General features: G+C 39.1%; 1 protein-coding gene across 2 annotated transcripts in view; it reads right to left on the minus strand.

Moving 5' to 3' along the window:
* The window catches only part of LOC126177140 (transmembrane 6 superfamily member 1-like), a 197969-nt gene that overhangs the window by 108609 nt on the left and 69748 nt on the right, over positions 1 to 19612 (minus strand). For both annotated transcript variants that reach the window (XM_049924411.1, XM_049924410.1), the window contains exon 2: positions 18598 to 18796. In XM_049924411.1, the coding sequence (XP_049780368.1) occupies positions 18598 to 18796 (199 nt within the window). The remainder of the gene's footprint in view (positions 1 to 18597; positions 18797 to 19612) is intronic.

A 19612-nucleotide genomic window follows, 5' to 3' on the forward strand; every position in this document is an offset into this window, starting at 1 on the left:
CTGGTATACAACACTTTTTTTACAAATAACTTATTAAATAATGTAATGCCACACTGACACACACACACACACACACACACACACACACACACACACACACACACTCTCTCTCTCTCTCTCTTGTGACCTCTGGGCCATTTTCTGTACTGCAAATTCCCATGTGCTATCCTGAAAACTCAGTCAGCATCCCTCCATAATAATTGAGATGTAGAGCTCAGAAAGAGGTAGAGGTGTTAGTATTGCATTATGCATAGCTTGAGGGTAAGATTTCTAGAAAGGAAAACAGAAGGGAAAAAAGCATACAGTGAAGGTGTTATGTGGAATGTTGGATATTTTATAACCATTATTATTATTATTATTATTACTATTATTATTATTACTTATTTGTATAACATTTTTTGTCAAATCTCTACTCTGTTTTAGCTAAGCAATCCTTCGATGTATAAAATGTATTGCATAACAGGTACTTCTAGCTGCCTTTTTAAATAAGTGTATTTTTGCAATTTCTTTAATCTCTTTTGGTAATTTATTAAACAGTTTTATTCCTTTGTAGAAAATGCTGTTTTGAGTTTTATGGTTATTTTTTCTTGGTAAATGTAAGTTGAGTCTATCTCTTGTTGCATGGTCATGGACAGAGCCGTTCGTGCAGTAATTAGTAATGTTATTTTTTATGTGTACAACTGACTGGTAAATGAATTCACATGGAGCAGTTCAAATCCCCAGTGTTTGGAACAGATCTTTACAATGGGCTTGACTAGTATTTTTGGTTATTATTCTTATGGCTCTTTTCTGGAGTTTGAGAATTGTGTTCATATTTTGTGCATCTGTTCCCCGAAAAAAGAATGCCATAGCTAAGAATTGAGTGTACATATGGATAATATGTAACTAAAAGACACAGCATGTTACACACTGATGATAAGATTCTAAGGGCATAACATGCTGATGACATTCTGTTTGCAAGTACCTTTGTGTGTTCACACCAATTCAGCTGAGAATCAATATTCATTCCTAGAAATTTTGCATTTGTTACACAGTCTATAGAGGTGCCATCTTCATTTAATTTAACATTGTCATTTTTCCTCTTCAAACTGAAATTCATGGCATTAGTTTTCTTTATGTTCAATGTCACTTTATTGCTTATTGACCAGTCATAAACTTCCTTGAGAGCTTCATTTGCTTTCTTGGCAAGGAGTTCTCTTGTTTTCTCAGTGACTACAATATTGCTGTCATCAGCAAAGAAAAGTTTTTCACCATGAGTGACACTACTGGGAAAGTCATTGATGTGTATCAGGAACAGTATTGGTCCCAATATGCTACATTGCAGAACCCCTATATTAATGTATTTTGGTTCTGATAAGTGTTTTACTAAATGTTTAGCTCTATTTGAAGTATTTGTTATCTCTACTCTGTGTACCCTAACTGTTAGGTATGATCGAAACCAGTCATTAGCTCCCCCTCTTATTCCTAATGCTTATTTAATAGAATCTTGTGGTTGACTGTATCAAATGCCTTAAAAGATCCAAAAATATGCCTGTGTCACACCCATCTTTATCAAGAGCATCAAGTACAACTTTTGTGAATTCTACTATCACTGACTCCATATTTTTGCCACTTCGGAAGCCAAACTGTGATTTGCTCAAAAGATTGTATTTATTCAGGTAATTCATTAATCTGTCTTTCATAATTGCTTCTATTATTTTTGAGAACGGTGACAGCAGGGAAATGGGCTGGTAATTTTCTATGTCTTCTGCTTTATCTTTCTTAAGCAAAGGTAAAACTCTTGCTGTTTTAACTGCTCTGGAAATGTCCCTTATGTGAAGGATTCATTTATTATATTTGTTAAGGGGCCTTGTATAATCCCTATGCATTGTTTCAGTACACACACTGATACTTTATCTAAGCCTACTGACACTTTATTTTTTAGTTTTTGAACAGTTTTATTGACTTCATTCTCTGTGGTTGTATTTAGTGCAACATTATTTACAGGTGTTATATTTGTTTGGGGGAATTTTTTCTGTAACTTCTCTGCAATACTTGAAAAATGCTCATTTACCTAGTTTGCTAAGTGTTGTGGATCATTTATTACTTTATCCCCCTCCCTTAACAGTATGTTATTCTGCATTTGTTTGCCTCTCCTCGTTTTCTTTTTTATAACATCCCAGACTGCTTTGCTTTTATTCTCTGCATTATATGTTATTTTGTCATTAAATGACTTTTTTGCAGCAATCAGCACCTTCCGATAGATCTTTTTGTATCTATGATAGAAATTTAAGAATTCTGAATCATTGCGAATCTTTTTCATGGAACTGAGGTGTTTAAGTGTTTGGGAGGACTTCTTAATACCTGCTGTTAACCATCTGTTTTTGTGAGATGTTGATACAGACATGCATACTTTTGGAAATATCTTTTCAAAGTTCAATTTAAACAATGTGGATAATTTAGAGAATTTCATATTTACATTGGTTTCCTTATACACTTCATCCAAGCTTTGTTTTTCTAATCTTTTGAAAAATGTTTTATTTTGGTTTCTGACAGATGTTGTTTGTAGGCTTGTAGTTTAGGGAATGCTTCAATGCCTGGTTTTACTGTTGAAATTTGACAGAGATTGTCTGAGATCTTTTACAGCTACATCACATTTTTCCCTGTCCATATTTGTGGCCACATGATCAATTACTGATGAAGTTGTTGTAGTAACCCTTGTTGCATTATTGACCAATAGGGATATGCCAAAACTTTGAAGGATGTTTATGAAGGTGCTGCTGGATTCATTTATGATATTAGTGTTGTTGTTAATGTTCCCACACAGAATTATGTTGACCTTTGTACTTGAGACTTTATTTAGAACTTTTGTTAACTTATTGAAAAAAGTGTCCACACTACCACTGGGAGATCTATCCACACAAAAAATGATTAATTTCTTGGTGATATCAAGCCCTGTTAATTCAATAGCTGATATTTCAAAGTGTTTGTCTTCACTTACTGTACTGAGGTCATGTCTTGATTTGAAATGTGTTTCTTTTCTGATATAAATGCATGATCCTCCACCCCTTGAAGTAGTTCTGCAGTAAGAGTTTGCTTTTTCATACAATGATAATACTACATGTTGGATTTCTGTGTCTTACACCAGTGCTCAGTAATACAAACTACTGTGCAGTTGAAAGATCGGAGCTCAACTTCTAATATTTGTATTTTATTTTTTATTGATCGCATGTTTTGATGGAGGATTGTTAAGTCTGTGAAATGCCCCATGTTACTCTTTCCAATGGTTTGTTTTTCTTTGTGACATCTGGTATATGTTATATTTGAGGTGTTAAAATCTGTTTTGTGAGTGATTGTTTCAGTATTTTTTAAAGTGCTGGAGATGCTCTTTAGGCAGGGGAACCTGTTGTCTGGATTTATCCTAAAAAAGACCTACTTTTCCTACCTATGACAACAGGTATTTGACCATGTGTGGCCCAAGATCCACCCCCTACACTTTCATGAATCAGCTGTGCCAATCTTCCCCTCCCAGTACTGTTTAGGTGAAGGCCATGCCTAGTGAAACACTATCTGTTGACAGTCCCAATGGGCACCAGAGAAACATGAGCAAAGTTGGCTGTCCTCAGGGCCATCCTTAACCCCTGACTGATTCGCCTCACAGCTCCATCAAGGTATGGTCGATCATGATGCCGGAACAGCTCAACAATGTGTATGTTGGTGCCATGAGCCAGGGAAACTATCTTGTCCAAGTCACCACCTATGTCATATGCCCCATCCCTGTTCAAACTGTTTCCTGCCCCAACCACTATCACTACATGGTCCTCTTTTGTAAAGTCCTTACATAAAGACCCTAGGTCCTCTATTACATGACTTAGCCCTATATTTAGCTTGAAGATACTGGTGGCCTGGTGCGCTGCCTCTAAGCTTTCCTGTAACTGAGGGCCTACACCTCACCCATGGCTACTACCTAGCAGCAGCACTTTCTTCTTCCTAAGACTTTGTACATTCCTAGGCTTCTTGACCTCGGTTGAAGTGTGCTGCACATTTCCTGCTCCATTCTACCTGAGGCTCTCCTCCACTTAACTCTGGCAGTGGTAGATACCTGTTTTTGGTGTTGATGATAAAACTGTCAGATCGCTTTCTCTTTCTTCCTATCCTCCTACCAGCTGCCAGTTCCCAACTACCCTCCCCCCCCTATCTCCCTTGATCCTTATGAGTTCCTTCCTTGTTTCCTCCAACTGTGCCTGAAGGGCACAGATTTTCCTTTCCTGTTCCCCAATCAAAATATTCCTACTGCATACTCTGCAGTTCCAGGACAGAGCCTCTTTTGTTCTCCCAACATTCTCCCCACTGCATCCCTCCCAGTAAAAATATTTCCTACAAGATTAGCAACAAATCCCTCTACTCACTGCCCTATAACAGTTCCCACATTTCTCACTCATGGTCAATTTTGAAAGAATAATTAAGTTTAAAGAATGTTTTAAATTTGTCAAGGATGCGAGATCGGCTGTGTGTAAACAAAAAATGACACAAAGGTCTTATTTGAGGTGGTTGTTGTTTTTGTACTGATTTAGAGATACAATGACAGAAGAATGAATTTGTAATTAATTTGCTTTTAGCAAATTTACATTATCAGGTGTGTTTGGTCAGGTTTTTAAACGTTTATATCTTGGTAAATGTAGGCCTAGATCGCGTCTATCTAACTAGTAAACAATACGAAATGTGTTAGTTAAATACGATTTAGAAATGTTTAATTACACTTTTATTGTAACAATAAACACTAATGAAACTAGTAGCTGTCTTTTTAAACAAATTTTGTACTATCAAGAAAACTTGTATAGAATTTTTTGTGTTTATGTCACGGAAAATTTCAGGGTATGTCGCAATTATCAGGACTTCAGCTAAAGAACAAGTTTTTTCAAGAACAAGCACTGCTGGGGCGCTAATATTCAGTTGTGTGACAAGAACGGACACTACAGCAAGTATACCAAACAAAGAAAATTTAAATTCCACACTATTTCCTCTTAAGTAAGTTCTTTTAGCGTACGAAGAAAATACCTGTGATCTCACTCGGCGGCCATTTACAACTGAGTGGCTCCACCCACCTAGTATGAATAATACTTTCGATAGCTTCATGAGGAAGTAATGTTCTAATAAAAATCTAGGTGATAATACGGTATGATCATTGAGAGATGGTGAAGACAATGGGTTGGAGGTGTTTGTCTACATGAGCCCAGATTTTTTCCCAGAGAGCACAGCAACTAGCTACAATGGGATGTCCCGGTGTGTGTGTGTCGGGGGAGGGGGGGGGGGGACTTGAGGGGGAGATGATGGAATGGAGGGAAAGATCCTGCGATAAGCTTTAGGATTTGAGTAGGGACTGTAGAATGTGCTGGACTTCTGGCATGGGATCACTGCAGCGGAACTGACAGGTAGAAGAGTCAGACAGCTGGCAGATATCTTCTGTCAAGATAATCAGTTCTTCATCATACAGTAATGAAGCCTTTGTTTGCAGGCAGGATAATTAAATTGGTGTCTGTCTTAAGGGTGTGGATAGCTGTTCTTTTCTCCGTCAAGGGGGCTGTGCCAACATTATTTTTTATCTGGATCCACAGCATTGACAGCTTCTTATCTATCCATCATCATGTTGACATCCAGTCCCAAATCCACTCCTTGTCCTCCTCAACTCAAATAGTTACCTTTTTGGACGTATAAAATGAGTTTCTCCCTGCATAAAAGATGTTCACACAATTTAACAGAAGTGCAGCTCATTGATGTCTTTGACAACCATCAATATTACTGTAATTGTGCCTTGAAAATGTAGTGTGTTCACCTGTCAAAATATGTATCTGCAGTTCTCAATGACATCATCTGGCTACTATATTCTTGTAATTTTTTTGAAGTTTTTGGATGCTGATCTATATCTTTCAGACTTATCCATAGAATCATTTCTCCACAGTCATTGCATTATCCATGAAAAGTACTTCCATTTTAACAGTTGTCACCCATTCCACATCTACAACCTTGTCTGTTTGAGGCAAGCATAGATAACGAGAAGAATGACTTATTCCTATGTGTTGATAGTTGTGCCGGAGACTTCACAGATACCTGCCCAGAGATTTCCAATGTCATTTCTTCTGTGATATCAAGTAACCCTTCACCATTGGGTACCAGCCACTCAACAGCTCTCCACTTATCATGGTATCCACATCTATACACATATTCTGCAAGTCACCATATGGAGCTTGGTACCACTCGCAAATAGAGTGAGGGGAAAATGACTATCTATATGCCTCCACACGAGCCCTCATTTCTCTTGTCTTATATTCATGGCCATAATGCAAAATGTATATTGGTGGTGGTAAAATTGTTCTGCAGTCCTCTTGAAATGCTGGTTCTCTAAATTTTCTCAACAGTGTTCCTCAGAAATCTGCCTTCCCTCCAGGGATTACCATTTGAGTTCCTGAAGCATCTCTGCAATACTCATTTGTTGTTGGAACCTACCAGTAACTAATCTAGCAGCCCTCTTCTAAAATGCTTCAGTGTATTCCTTCAATCCAACCTGGTGGTGCTCACAAACACTAGAGCAGTACTCAAGAATGGGTGACACTAGTGTCCTGTTCACTCTCCTAAAATTCTCTCAAAAAACCAAAGTTGACCATTTTCTTTCCCTACTACAGACCTTACATGCTTGTTCCATTTCATATCACTTTGCAACATTATGTCCAAATATTCAATGGATATGAATGTGTAATGCTGTGTTCGAACATTATGGGATTGTTTTTCCTACTCATCTGCATTAACGCACATTTTTTTACGTTAGAGCTAGCTGCCACTCATCACACCACTAGAAATTTTGTGTAAGGCAGCTTGTATTCTCCTACAGTCACTTAATGACAATACCTTCCCAAACATCACAGAATCATCAGTAAACAGCTGCAGACTGTTGTGCAATTTGTCTGTCATATCATTTGTGTATAAAGAGAATAACAGCACACTTGTCACACAGTTCTGGGGCACTCCTGATGATACTCTTGTCTCTCATGAACACTTGCCATCAAAGACAACATAATGGGTTCTATTACTTAAGAAGTCTTTCAGCCACTCGCATACCTGGGAACCTGTTCCATATGCCTGCACCTTTGTTAACAGTCTGCATTAGGGCATTGTGTCAAACATTTTTTGGAACTCCAGGAATATGGAATCTGCTTGTTGCCAATCATCCATAATTTACATGATATCATATGAGAAAAGGACAAATTGAGTTTCACATGAGTGATGGTTTCTTAAACCATGCTAATTTGTGGACAGTATCAAAAGGTTGAAGGAAGTTTATTATCACCTATGTCTTGAAAAACTAAACACACTGTTCACTAGAACTTTGACTATCTCTCACTATCTCTTAAGATGACAGTTGCCTTACACATAATCCCACCATCAAAGTGAACTCCATTGCCCACCTAACATACACAACATCCATTCCTAGGAGAGGATTCTACTGTTACATAGAAGTCAGTGGTGTGGTGTAGGCCAACAGTTGCAGAAGAAATTAGGTGAGGTGTACCAAGTCACATGCATTTTTGGACCGTGTTCTGGGCTCATTATGGTGATGAAAGAATTAAGGAGCTTTGTGTAAAGATTTTATTGAAGAGCAGTAAGTAGTGATAGCAGGAAGGGCTGAGAATGGTTTTGGCAGCGATCGGGCTTATGGTATAGTCAGTGGCTTGGACATGATTGCTACTTAAGCTAGGACTACATGTTTGCTTTGTACACCTGACTCAGTGTTGCAATTAGCCCTGTTTCAACAGTGCTGTGAGGCAAGTTAATCTGAGATGTAAGAGGGTGCTGATGACTGCTGACAAGGCCTACATTTTGGTGGTGCCAGCTGAAAGTATCAGTACACCAGGACATACTAGTCATGACCTACAGCTAAATAAATCTGGAAAGGAATGGTTGGTAAAGCTTATAAGCGTCATTATAGTAGGCAAAATCATGCTAATTGTACGTTTCTACTTAATGGCTTACTGCTTATTTGTCAAATATGTGTATAGTATTGACACATGATGACATTACATTACAAACTCCCTCTCCTCTCCCCCTGTGTCCCCCCACATAATAACTACACCCCATTTTGATGTTAACATTAGTGCTATTACCAATTATGACACTGCTGGCACTGTGGCCTAGTTCACACCATATTATTAATTCTGTCCCACAATGCCTGTGATAATTTTGTTTTCTATCTCTTGATGATGCCACTCTGGCTTTATTATACTACAATACAATTTAGACAGGTATGTTTTATCACATTTTTAAGCATGTATTCTGTATGTAAGTAAATCAGTACCATTTCATTTTGTCATAATTTACTGTTTACAGGATGTAGATGGTCCATTAGTTGTATTGTTTTTCTGCAGATCTGAAGATGGTCACTACAGATCGAAATCAATAGCCTGAGAACAGTTTTTGTGATTGTAAAATGAAATTAAAGAAACAAATACTACACTTCCTAGCTCACTGGTTTTATTCAGGACTGTCACAGCTTGTGATACTCTGAATAAGCTAGATGCACATGGAATTTTTCCTGTTGTACACAAGGTGTTTCGGACATGATGGTCAATATTCAGGGATATGACAGGGATGATCATTCGAAACAAAAATGTCAAGTAACATGGGCTCTAAAACACATACCTACAGAGCTATGAACAATTCTTGATCTTTGATACTGTGAAACAAATCTCTTGTACTGAAAGCTTTCCTTTTTTTTGGGAAATGGTAGTACAGAACAAAACAAGAAAAAAAAAATGTGCGGTACACATGTGCTCTAAAATGCATACCTTAAAAGTTATGAGCACTTGTTCATTAGAAGAGTTGTGTTTCAAAGTAGTGAAGATGAACAAGTGCTCGTAGCTCTTAAGGTATGAATTTTAGAGCACATGTTTTCTTTCTTCTTCTTTCGTTTCACCCTCTTTGGGGTACACCGGATCAATCATTTCTTTGTGCATTGTTCTTCTCTTAGGGCCCAGTATTTCTTCATTCTTTCTGATCTTCTTCTCCTCTCTTCTTCCAAGATGAAGGATTTGGACTTTTGTGCTGATTTGTCTTGGAACCTTATGTTTTCATCTTTAGTAATTAATTTAGCAGTTCGATCAATAAGTGAATTTTCTGAAATATTTAATTCCACTAGGTCTTTCTCAGTTTCTTTAAACCAGTTGGGCTTCGTTTTTTGGTTACGGAAGAAGTCAAAGACTTGTTTAGTTAATCTGTTGGAATTCATTCTGAGAAGATGACCATAAAAATTTATTCTCCTTTTTCGCATAGAATCTGAAAGTTTTTCAATTTTCTTGTAGAGGGTTTCATTTTTGATGTATATAATCTTATTGTCTTGAAATTTTGGCCCAATGATTTTTCTTAAAATTTTTCTTTCCTTTACCTCAAGTTTCTCCATTTGGCCTTTGAAATTCATGTTAAGTGTTTCTGCTGCATACAGTGCTTCTGGCTTAATCACTGTCTTGTAATGTGTAATTTTGGACCCCCATGAAAGGGATTTTTTGTTGTATGTACTTTTTGTTAGTTGGAAGGCCAATTCAAGTTTATTTTTTCTGGATTCCATTGCTTTGCTTTCCCCAGCATTCCAACTAATCCATTCTCCGAGATATTTGAATTCTTTTACTATTTCAATCTTCTGTTCTTGAACTTTGAGGTATTTACATGAGTGCTTGATGTTTGTCAATATCTTAGTTTTTTCAGAGGAGATGTGAAGACCAATTTACTACAGGGCATTTTTTTTTTAGTCCATACTACCACTTCCCAAAATATGGAAAGCAAAGAGCTTGCAGTAGAAGAGATTTGTTTCACAGTTAGATCAAGAATTGCTCATAGCTCTTGAGGTATGCGTTTTAGAGTCCATGTTTACTTGACTTTTTTGTTTCGAATGATCATTCCTGTCATATCCCTAAATACTGACCATCACTTCTGAAACACCCTGTAAATAAAATATCACTGTTAAATATCATTATACAAAAGATGACAGCACAAATCTAAATAATTATCATTCAGTTTCCACAATAACACCTTCTTTCAGAACATTTGAGAAAATAATTAACTCAGGTGTAGAGCAGCACTTCAGGAGAACCAGTTTACTTAAAATGTCACCACTCAGGTACCAGGAGAGTTGATTGACTGATTACCATTTATACATTTACTCACCAAATATGATAAACCTTAGATAATAAAACATTAGTGTCTGGTATTTTTTCAGTTTGTTCAAGGCATTTGATTGTTTGGATTATGATACTCTCTTAGAAAACCTAAAAGTGTGTGGCACTGACTGTTTCACAAACAAATACCTACCAAAAAGAATGAAATAAAAATTGTGCTGGATTAATCAAACACTACTATAAAGAGAGAAAATTTTGGAGATTTGGGGAGAAACCCAAAGAAAGTCTCATGGGCTTTAATTTTAGATCTGCTCCTATTCCTTGTATTTGTGGTGACCTTCCACTTAATGTACACTAAGAAAATTTAGTATTTTCTGCATACAACAAATTAATTTTGTTAGAGAGAAAGAAATAGTAGAAATTCCAAGAATTATTAAGTTATTCTCTAAAAACTGACTCACACTTAGTTGTGAATAATAGAGCATATTCAGTACTGTACAACACACTCCATGACACCAACAATTAAAGTAACATGTGGAAAGTAGGCTTAAAAAGGGTACAACGTTCAATGTGTTTGGGATGTACATATTGATGAGTATTTGTAAGGGAATAAACATTACTAAGCAATTCAAACAGCTAAATTCAGTGAGTTTTGCTCTTTATATAATTGCTAGTTTTGGAATAAATTACTGAATGACAATTTGAAAAGAATAATGATGTCCACAGTTATAATACTAGCAGAAAAAATGACTAGTGAATTTGTCAGTGGCTAAGAAATACATTGATGGAAAAAATTGCAGTACCAAGATGGAGATGTTTAAGATAAATGAAAATTGGTAGGTGTGTTTGTACATCTGAAGGAAGATATCTATTCAGATTTCATGCCAGTCACATATGAGTGTCACTTGTATTGCCACTATTGAGGATGCACATCAGGTTTGTTTTAAATATGTGTTACAATGGTTCTGAGTATTAGTTACCTTTGAGATTGGACATAGTGAGGTGATGTTAGTCAAGAATCCCTTTAAGATGATGAAGATGCCATTATCAGAAGTCCATTGAATTTGAACGAGGTTGTGTAATGGGGCTATGAGAAGCTGGATTTTCTTAATGCAATATTGCAGAAAGACTTCGCAGGACTGTAGTCACTGTACGTGACTGCTGGCAGCGGTGGTCATGAAGAGCTACAGTCACAGGAAGACAGTCTCCAGATGACCACATATCACTACCAAGAGGGGAGATTGTCATGTTAATTGTATGGTTGTGGCACATTGTACTGCATCTGCAGCAGCAATTCAAGCAGCAGTTGGCACCACAGTGACACAACAAACTGTTATAAATTGGTTACTTCAAGGTTAGCTCCACGCCAAATGCCCTGTAGCATGCATTCCACTGATCTCAAGCCACCACTGTTTGCGACTTCAGTGGTGTCACTGGAGGGCAGAGTGGAGGTCTGTTGGGTTTTGTGATAAAAGCCAGTTCTGTCTTGGTTCCAGTGATGGCCATGTGTTGGTTAGGAGAAGGCCAGGTGAGTGCCTGCACCCAACCTGTCTACACAGCCTAGACATACTGGACCTACTTATGGAGTTATGGTCTTGGGAGCAATTTTGCATGAAAGCAAGAGCACCCTCGTGATTATACCACATGCCCTCATTGCAAATTTGTGCATCAGACTGGTGATTCAACCCATTGTGCTGCCATTCATGAACAGCCTTCCAGGGGGTGCTTCCCAAAAGGGTAACACATACCCAGACAACAGTATTGTAAGCCACCATGCTCTACAGAGTATCAATATGTTGCCTTGGCCTGCTCAATCACAAGATTTGTCCAGTTAAGCATGTATGGGACATCATCAGATGATAACCCCAGTGTCATCCACAACCAGCATTAACCATCCCTGTATTGACTAACCAAGTACAACAGGCATGGAACTCCATCCCACAAAATGACATCCGGCACCTGTGTGAAACAATGCATGCACATTTGCATGCAACCGTTAAACAGTCTGGGGGATACACCCATTATTAATGTATCAGCATTTCACATTTGCAATGGATTTTCTCACACTAACATTAACTGTATTCTTGCAATGTTAATCACATAAATATGTTACTTGGACAAATGTATTCCAATAATTTCATTACTCTTCATTCATTATTTATTTGTATTGGGATTTTTTTCTGTCACAGTATCTTCAAGCATTTTCCAAATAATATAAAATGTTGACAGGTAGCAACATAATTTTTATATCTAGCCTAAAATCATTACTTCTAAACAACTACTTCTATTCCATAAATGAACATTACTAAAATAAAAAACTAAATTTAAGTGAATTACAATTTATATGAGTATTGTTAAAGATTAATATTGTTCAATTATGTTTATCATGTGGATGTAGACTAAAACTTCCAGGCACATTTAAAACTGTGCCATACCGAGACTCAAACTCGGGACCTTTGCCTTTTGCGGGTAAGTGCTCTGCAAATATGAGCTACCCAAGCACAACTCATGACCCATCCTCACAGCTTCAAATCTGGCAGTAACTCATCTCCTACTTTCCAAACTTCACAGAAGCTCTTCTGCGAACCTCGAAGAACTAGCACTCCTGGAAGAAAGGATATTGCAGAGGCACGCTTAGCCACAGCCTGGGGGATGTTTCCAGAATGAGATTTTCACTCTGCAGTGGAGTGTGTGCTGTTATGAAACTTGCTGGCAGATTAAAACTGTGTGCTGACCGAGACTCGAACTTGGGACCTTTGTCTTTTGCAGGAAAGTGCACTACCATCTGAGCTACCTGAGCATGACTCACGACCTGTCCTCACAGCTTCAAATCTGCCAGTACCTCGTCTCCTATGGTCTGGCACATACTTTTAATTTGTGAGGAAGTTTCATATCAGTGCAAACTCCGCTGCAGAGTGAAAAATCTCATTCTGGATGTTGACGTTTCCAGTGTATGCTACTATTGAAAAACTCTTTGATTTTCAGCTAGATGGCAGTGTTATGGTGTCATGTCATTTCAATGAGTGTCATACTAATCATCTTCACCAGAGGATGATGAGTATGTGGCAGAACTGCCAGAAAATATTAATATCTTTGCTTTTTTGTACTTCATTTTACTTAATTTGGTTGTTGACTAGTTGGTGTGAGACATTCTTCATGACTGTTACCTTGATTGTCGAAAACTATTTCTTTGTGTTTTGATTTGTGCCAATAAAAATATTACGTAGTGAAAGTAAATGGTGTTTTCTGTGTTATACGTATAACACCTGCCATACTGGTGACCTCCGATGCGCAACATATGTCCGATTCGACAATGTGGCCGTTTACTTCGACATCTCCACATCGCTCACCTTCGACTCCTTTCGGACTACAACATGATACTAATGGTGCCTCTACACTGCCTTTCCACGGCTTCCTACACTCAACGCCACCAACAACTGGGATAAAATTGGAAGATTTGTACAACGGCGTGGAGTTTTCTCCGTCATCAACAATGCCGTTGTGGACTCTTTCAACATTGTCAGTGATGTCTCCTGCTATGAAATCTTTTTCTATGTTCATCTACAACAAACCAATCATGAGTGCTGTGCCTAAATTTGTGACTCACAGTGTGTCTTATGTACAACCTCCTGTGACATGTAGTGTGCAAGCGTGCCCCAACACTATGAACCTCACAGACTTTTCGAGCCCACAGATCACTTGGAGCTCCCCATATATTGCTGATAAATTGGTTTTGGACACATTCTCTCCCCACCCACTACAAGACTCACTACAAAAACAGATGGGTACAAGTTTCAGTGACAACAATTACTGGTTGGACAGTCGTTCCGCCCCGATTGTTTCCGCAGCCCCGGCTTAGCCTGCCACGCCAGCCGTGTTTAAACCAGCCGCCCCGAATGCCATGAGTGACAGCTTCATAAACACTCGGCCACTCCCGTCCACTGTGCTATCAAAGCTGTTACATCCACAACACAAGAGTGAGAAAATTCCTAAATTACCAAGGTTCACGATGGACAATCCACATACGTGGTTTATTTTGACAGAGACTATATTCACCGCCATAAACATTGATTATTGCGCTTATTAATGCCCTAGAGGACCACGCTGAGTGGGTACAGGACTTAGTGCTGTCGGCGGCCCCCGCAAATCGTTACACACTGGCAAAACAACAGATCTGCAAACGTCTAGCTAAGACTACGCAAGAGTCTGTTTTATACATACTGCAAGATGTACATCTCAAAGACTCGACTCCTTCACAACTGTGGCGATGTATCAGAGCAGTCTTCGATAGCAAAACGATGCCAGATGAAGCTTTACTTTCTTTCTGGGTTGCAAAGCTGCCGCAAGCTATCCAACTGCAGCTCCTATCACACAACCAGGAACCTCTAAAAGCAAAATTATTGCTGGCCGACGCTGCATATAAGATAATCAACAGAAGAAAGTTATCTACATGTGTCCCCCTCGATATTACGCCTCCCCCGCATGGCAGAGGCCGATCTTTCCAAAACAACAGACAGAGTACACTGGCTGAGCACCAAATTCCACACCGTCCTTCACCATCCCATACCACAGCTTCAAGTGACGTCCTTCACCCGGTAACAACACAGGATCAGCAAGTTTATCCTCTCTGCTGGTATCACTCTGTTTACAGTAATACAGCCAGGAATTGCCACTCACCCTGTGCAATGCGCCCAAACACGCACGGCAGGCCGCTATAGGCACACCGGTTGCACTGTGACATCAAGTCGCCTAACAGATCACAGACTAGTACTTCTGAATTATTCTCTCGGACGTTTGTATATCCAGGATATAGCTTCTCAGAAATGGTTTTTAGTGGACACTGGTGCCGATGTGAGCGTCATTCCACATTCAATGGTCACTTCTACAGTCAAGCATTCGCCTCACCAAATCAGAGCAGCCAAAAATTCCTCATTAAAGGTTTATGGTGTAACGCAACTTCACATTTAATTCGATGATACACATAATTATGAATGGGCATTTTCGGTAGTAGAAATCGACAAGCCAGTATTAGGATTGGACTTCTTAACTGCTCATAACTTTTCTTTGGACTTAATTACACCTGCCCTCTGCTCAGTGGATTTTAAACAAAAATTTTTGGCAAGATTTTCCCCATCCACACCAACAGAATGCAGCTCGAATACATCCTGTCAACAAGACAAAGAGACAGTTTCTATTCTGTCTGAGGAGGTCAAAGCTGCCGTAGTGAACTTAGTTATGCAATGCCTCTTGAAATCGACTAACTGTCCGAAGACAATGCAAGGCTACTTCAACGTTGTGATGCCCTGACTGATGAATTGCGCGGGTTTAGAGAGGAGATCAAGATTAAAAGTAATAACACACACGAAACTACAGGGGACCTGCATACCGCACCGCTGTTTATACGCAGCCACAGCAGCACCTGCCACCACCCGGACAGCGAAGACGGCAACCCGCCCAGCAACCCCCCACCCTGCGCTTCACCGTCCGCCTTTCATCAAAACACAGAGGCGACAGCTGTTACAGGCGATGCCGCGCATGCGCGCACAACGATTCCTTCATGCAGTAACACCACAGTAAATGGAACCCCGCCGGCTGTCGCACAGTGCAGCCCCGCGGACAACACTGCAGCTTTCACTGAACTACCGTTCAATGATAATGTGTTTCAGGTTAGTTCCCTTTCATACTTACCACGCACCGACGATAACTTCGCTCCTTCCTGTGTCCCTCCACGTATTTCGGCCACACCTATTCACAAAATCAAGGCCATTACTACGGGCGTCTGTCACAGGCTTAACACAACTAAGGGTTCGCCTGTCCATTCTCACCCCCGACGCCTCAATGCAAAAAAACTTGCCGCTGCCAAAGAATGTATTAATGAACTTTTACGCTTGGGTATAGTCCGCCCCTCGGACAGTGCGTGGTCTTCCCCAATACATGTCGTTCCCAAAAAGGACAATTCCTTTTGACTCTGTGGAGACTATAGGCGTTTGAACACCAGAACAATACTTGATAACTAACCTGTCCCACACCTCCACGATTTTTCACAATCCATATTCGGTGCTAATTTTTTCTCTGTGTTAGACTGCAAAAAGGCATACCATCAGATTCCGATGCACCCAGAAGATATCCCCAAAACCGCTATCACCACCCCATTTGGATTATATGAATATTTGTTCATGCCTTATGGATTGAAGAATGCCGCTCAGACCTGGCAAAGATTCATTGACACCATTCCACGTGGCCTTAATTTTTGCTATGCCTACCTAGATGACATTATTATTTTCTCCACAACTGCAGAGGAACACAAACAACACCTCCAACAGGTTTTTGATAGATTGGCACGACATGGAGTTGAGATTAATCATGACAAATCCCAACTGGAGAAGCCAGAGGTTATTTTCCTGGGACATTTGGTCAATAATGGGGGCATTCGTCCCACCTCAGATAGAGTACAACAAATACTTGACCTTCCTCTCCCTCAAACCTATAAAGAGTTACGTAGATACCTCGGAATGGTAAATTTTTTTAGACTCCACATTCCACATGCGGCATCTATTCAAGCCCCTCTCACTGAGGCCTTAAAGGGAAAGAATACCACAGGTGACAGACACATAGAATGGGATCAGACCATGCAGCGAGCCTTCGACTCGCTTAAGTACGCCTTGGTGAACGCTATTACCCTGTCTCACCCTCACCCTGATGCCTTCCTGACAATAACCACAAATGCTAGCGATAATGCCATTGGCGCAGTTTTGAAACAGACCCTACCAACAGGTACTACACCCCTGCGTTTCTTTTCAAAAAAGCTCACCGAAACGCAGAGAAAGTGGTCCGCATTTAATCGTGAACTTTACGCCATTTATGAGGCCGTAAAGTACTTTCGTACAGATATTGAAGCCCGACTTGTGACAGTTTACACAGATCACAAGCCCCTGTTCGAGGCTCTCCGCAAACCAGCATTAGATGTACTACCCAGAAGGTTCCGCCATATGGATTTGGTATTACAATATGTTTCAGACTTTCAATATATCAGGGGTAATGACAATGTTGCAGCAGACTACCTGTCATGCCTGTCCTCCCTGAAGACAGCTATTGATCCTCACTGCTTACACGAGCTCCAGCTATCCGACCCAGAGATACAGCACCTTCTCTCTGACTCTGATACTTCCTTACAAATTGCTCTACTTCCCTTCCCTAATGATGATGGCTCTTTGTATTGTGACATTAAAACAGGCCATCCTCGTCCTATAGTCCCTAAAGCTCTGAGGAAAGACGTTTTCGACACAATCCACAATCTCGCTCACCCGAGCATTCACACGACTACGTGCCTCATTACAGAGAGATACGTTTGGCCTAATGTAGAACTGCCAGAAAATATTAATATCTTTGCTTTTTTGTACTTTGTTTTACTTACTTTGGTTGTTGACTAGTTGGTGTGAGACATTCGTCATGACTGTTACCGTGATTGTCGAAAACTATTTCTTTGTGTTTTGATTTATCTTGTGCCAATAAAAATATTACATAGTGAAAGTAAATGGTGTTTTCTGTGTTATAAGTATAACACACGCCATAAATATGACAATGTTGATATGTCACAGTATCTTAATGCTGGCACCTGCTGGAAACCTGGGAGCTTTTGCAACTGAATGCTTCATTTGTTTCTAACCAAGCAAGTTGTCTACATGATAAACATAAATGAAGAAGCAACTGAAAAAGAAATGCTCCAAATATTAACAATATTAATACATTCATTCATATTCAATGGACACCATAGTGATATTTAATAATGTGTAATTATCTGTCATGTAGCCATATTTACAAAAATTTCACATGTACGTATCCTGTAAACTGAGTCATTCCCAATCATTTGATAAAAATCTTGAAAATGATGCACAGAACACGTGCCAGTTACTGCAGAAAACATTGAATTTGGTGATGCCATAGAGATTCTAACAACCCCAGGTGCTTACTATAACTTAAAACATTACCTGCTGGTTGCCTGTATCTTGCCTTGCTTTGCTAATCAACTATGACTGACCAGAATGTAAAAATCTGGCTTTTAGGATTCACAATTTTTATATGTGACACTAAATTTTGTGCACTTAATAACTTGTCCAGAACAAATCTTTCACTCTGCAAATTAGTGTATGTTGTGATGAAACTACTTGACATACAAAAATCATCTCTATGAACTTACTTTAATCTGATTCAAACAGTTTTGAGAAACATGGTGGCTTTTTGAATCTGCTATAAGGGCAGGTGCAATTATCCAATCATTTTCTGTCATATTTACTTTGGAGTTCATACCCCACCCCCTCATCTCCAGCACTCTCTTCCAGATACATGTAACACTAAGTCTGTCTCACTCTCCAATTAAAAAAGCATGTATTTACACTGGATAGTATTGAAATAGTTCTTCAAAAATAACAAACAAAAAAACAGTTAATTATAAACTTACAATAGTACATTTTATTCTTGATCTTACTCCTGGTGATGAGGTACATTACAATCACAATGGAACACATTATGACAGCTGCTACAACCAACATTACTGCAGACTCAGATGACTGTAATATATTGTTGAAAGCATATGTTATTGGTCCAGCCAAAAGGCACAATCCTGCAACTGTTACAGTGGGACTCCATACTGTATGTACCTGCAAGATAATTGGTTATAACTACAGAGAATAAAACAACTCAAAAAATGCTTTCTAAGAACCATATTAGATATTGAGAATTAAGGATTTTACTTGTGAGATGTGTATAGTATATTTCTCAGGAATCTCAAAAAGATATGAGGCTTTGAATTCCCAAACTGAACATTCTTTGTTACTATAAAGATGGGTAATGAAAGAATTATGCACTAACAGAAGAAGACATCATCTGCTTCAGCCTAAGGAATCATCTATATGAAAGCTTTACATTTAAGGGTTCCAATGTCCACCTTCTCTTGTTTTTAGATTAAATCAGATACACTTTTTGTTCCATAGATCCACTGTGAGGAGATCATCCAGGATGTAGAACACATCATACAAAAACAATAAATAATATATATTTACAAAACATATAGGTGTGCTAATGTCTCTTCCATAGATCTTAATTAAAATGGTCCTTATGCATGTGAAATAAGTCAAATAATATTAAATATATTTTCCCCATTGGGTGCCTCCCCCAAGTGGCAGATAGTGGAAAGCCTACCAGACGTGGTTGCTAACGGGGAAATGAAATACCCAGGGTGGTCTAAATACCAACTAAGGCCATTAGTGTCTGTTTTGGCATCCAGCAGCTAGTGGTCAGCATCTGGTCACCAAGGTGGTGCAGCTGCTACAAATGTGTCTTGATCTCAGCAAACAAGTCTTTAACATTTGTCATCTCCAAAAGAGATCACCACAATGTCCACCCCTGGTAGCTGAGTGGTCAGCATAACAGAATGTCATACCTAAGGACCTGGGTTCGATTCCTGGCTGGATTGG

Source organism: Schistocerca cancellata, chromosome 3 (assembly GCF_023864275.1).
Source record: "Schistocerca cancellata isolate TAMUIC-IGC-003103 chromosome 3, iqSchCanc2.1, whole genome shotgun sequence".
Classification (NCBI taxonomy): Eukaryota; Metazoa; Arthropoda; class Insecta; order Orthoptera; family Acrididae; genus Schistocerca; species Schistocerca cancellata.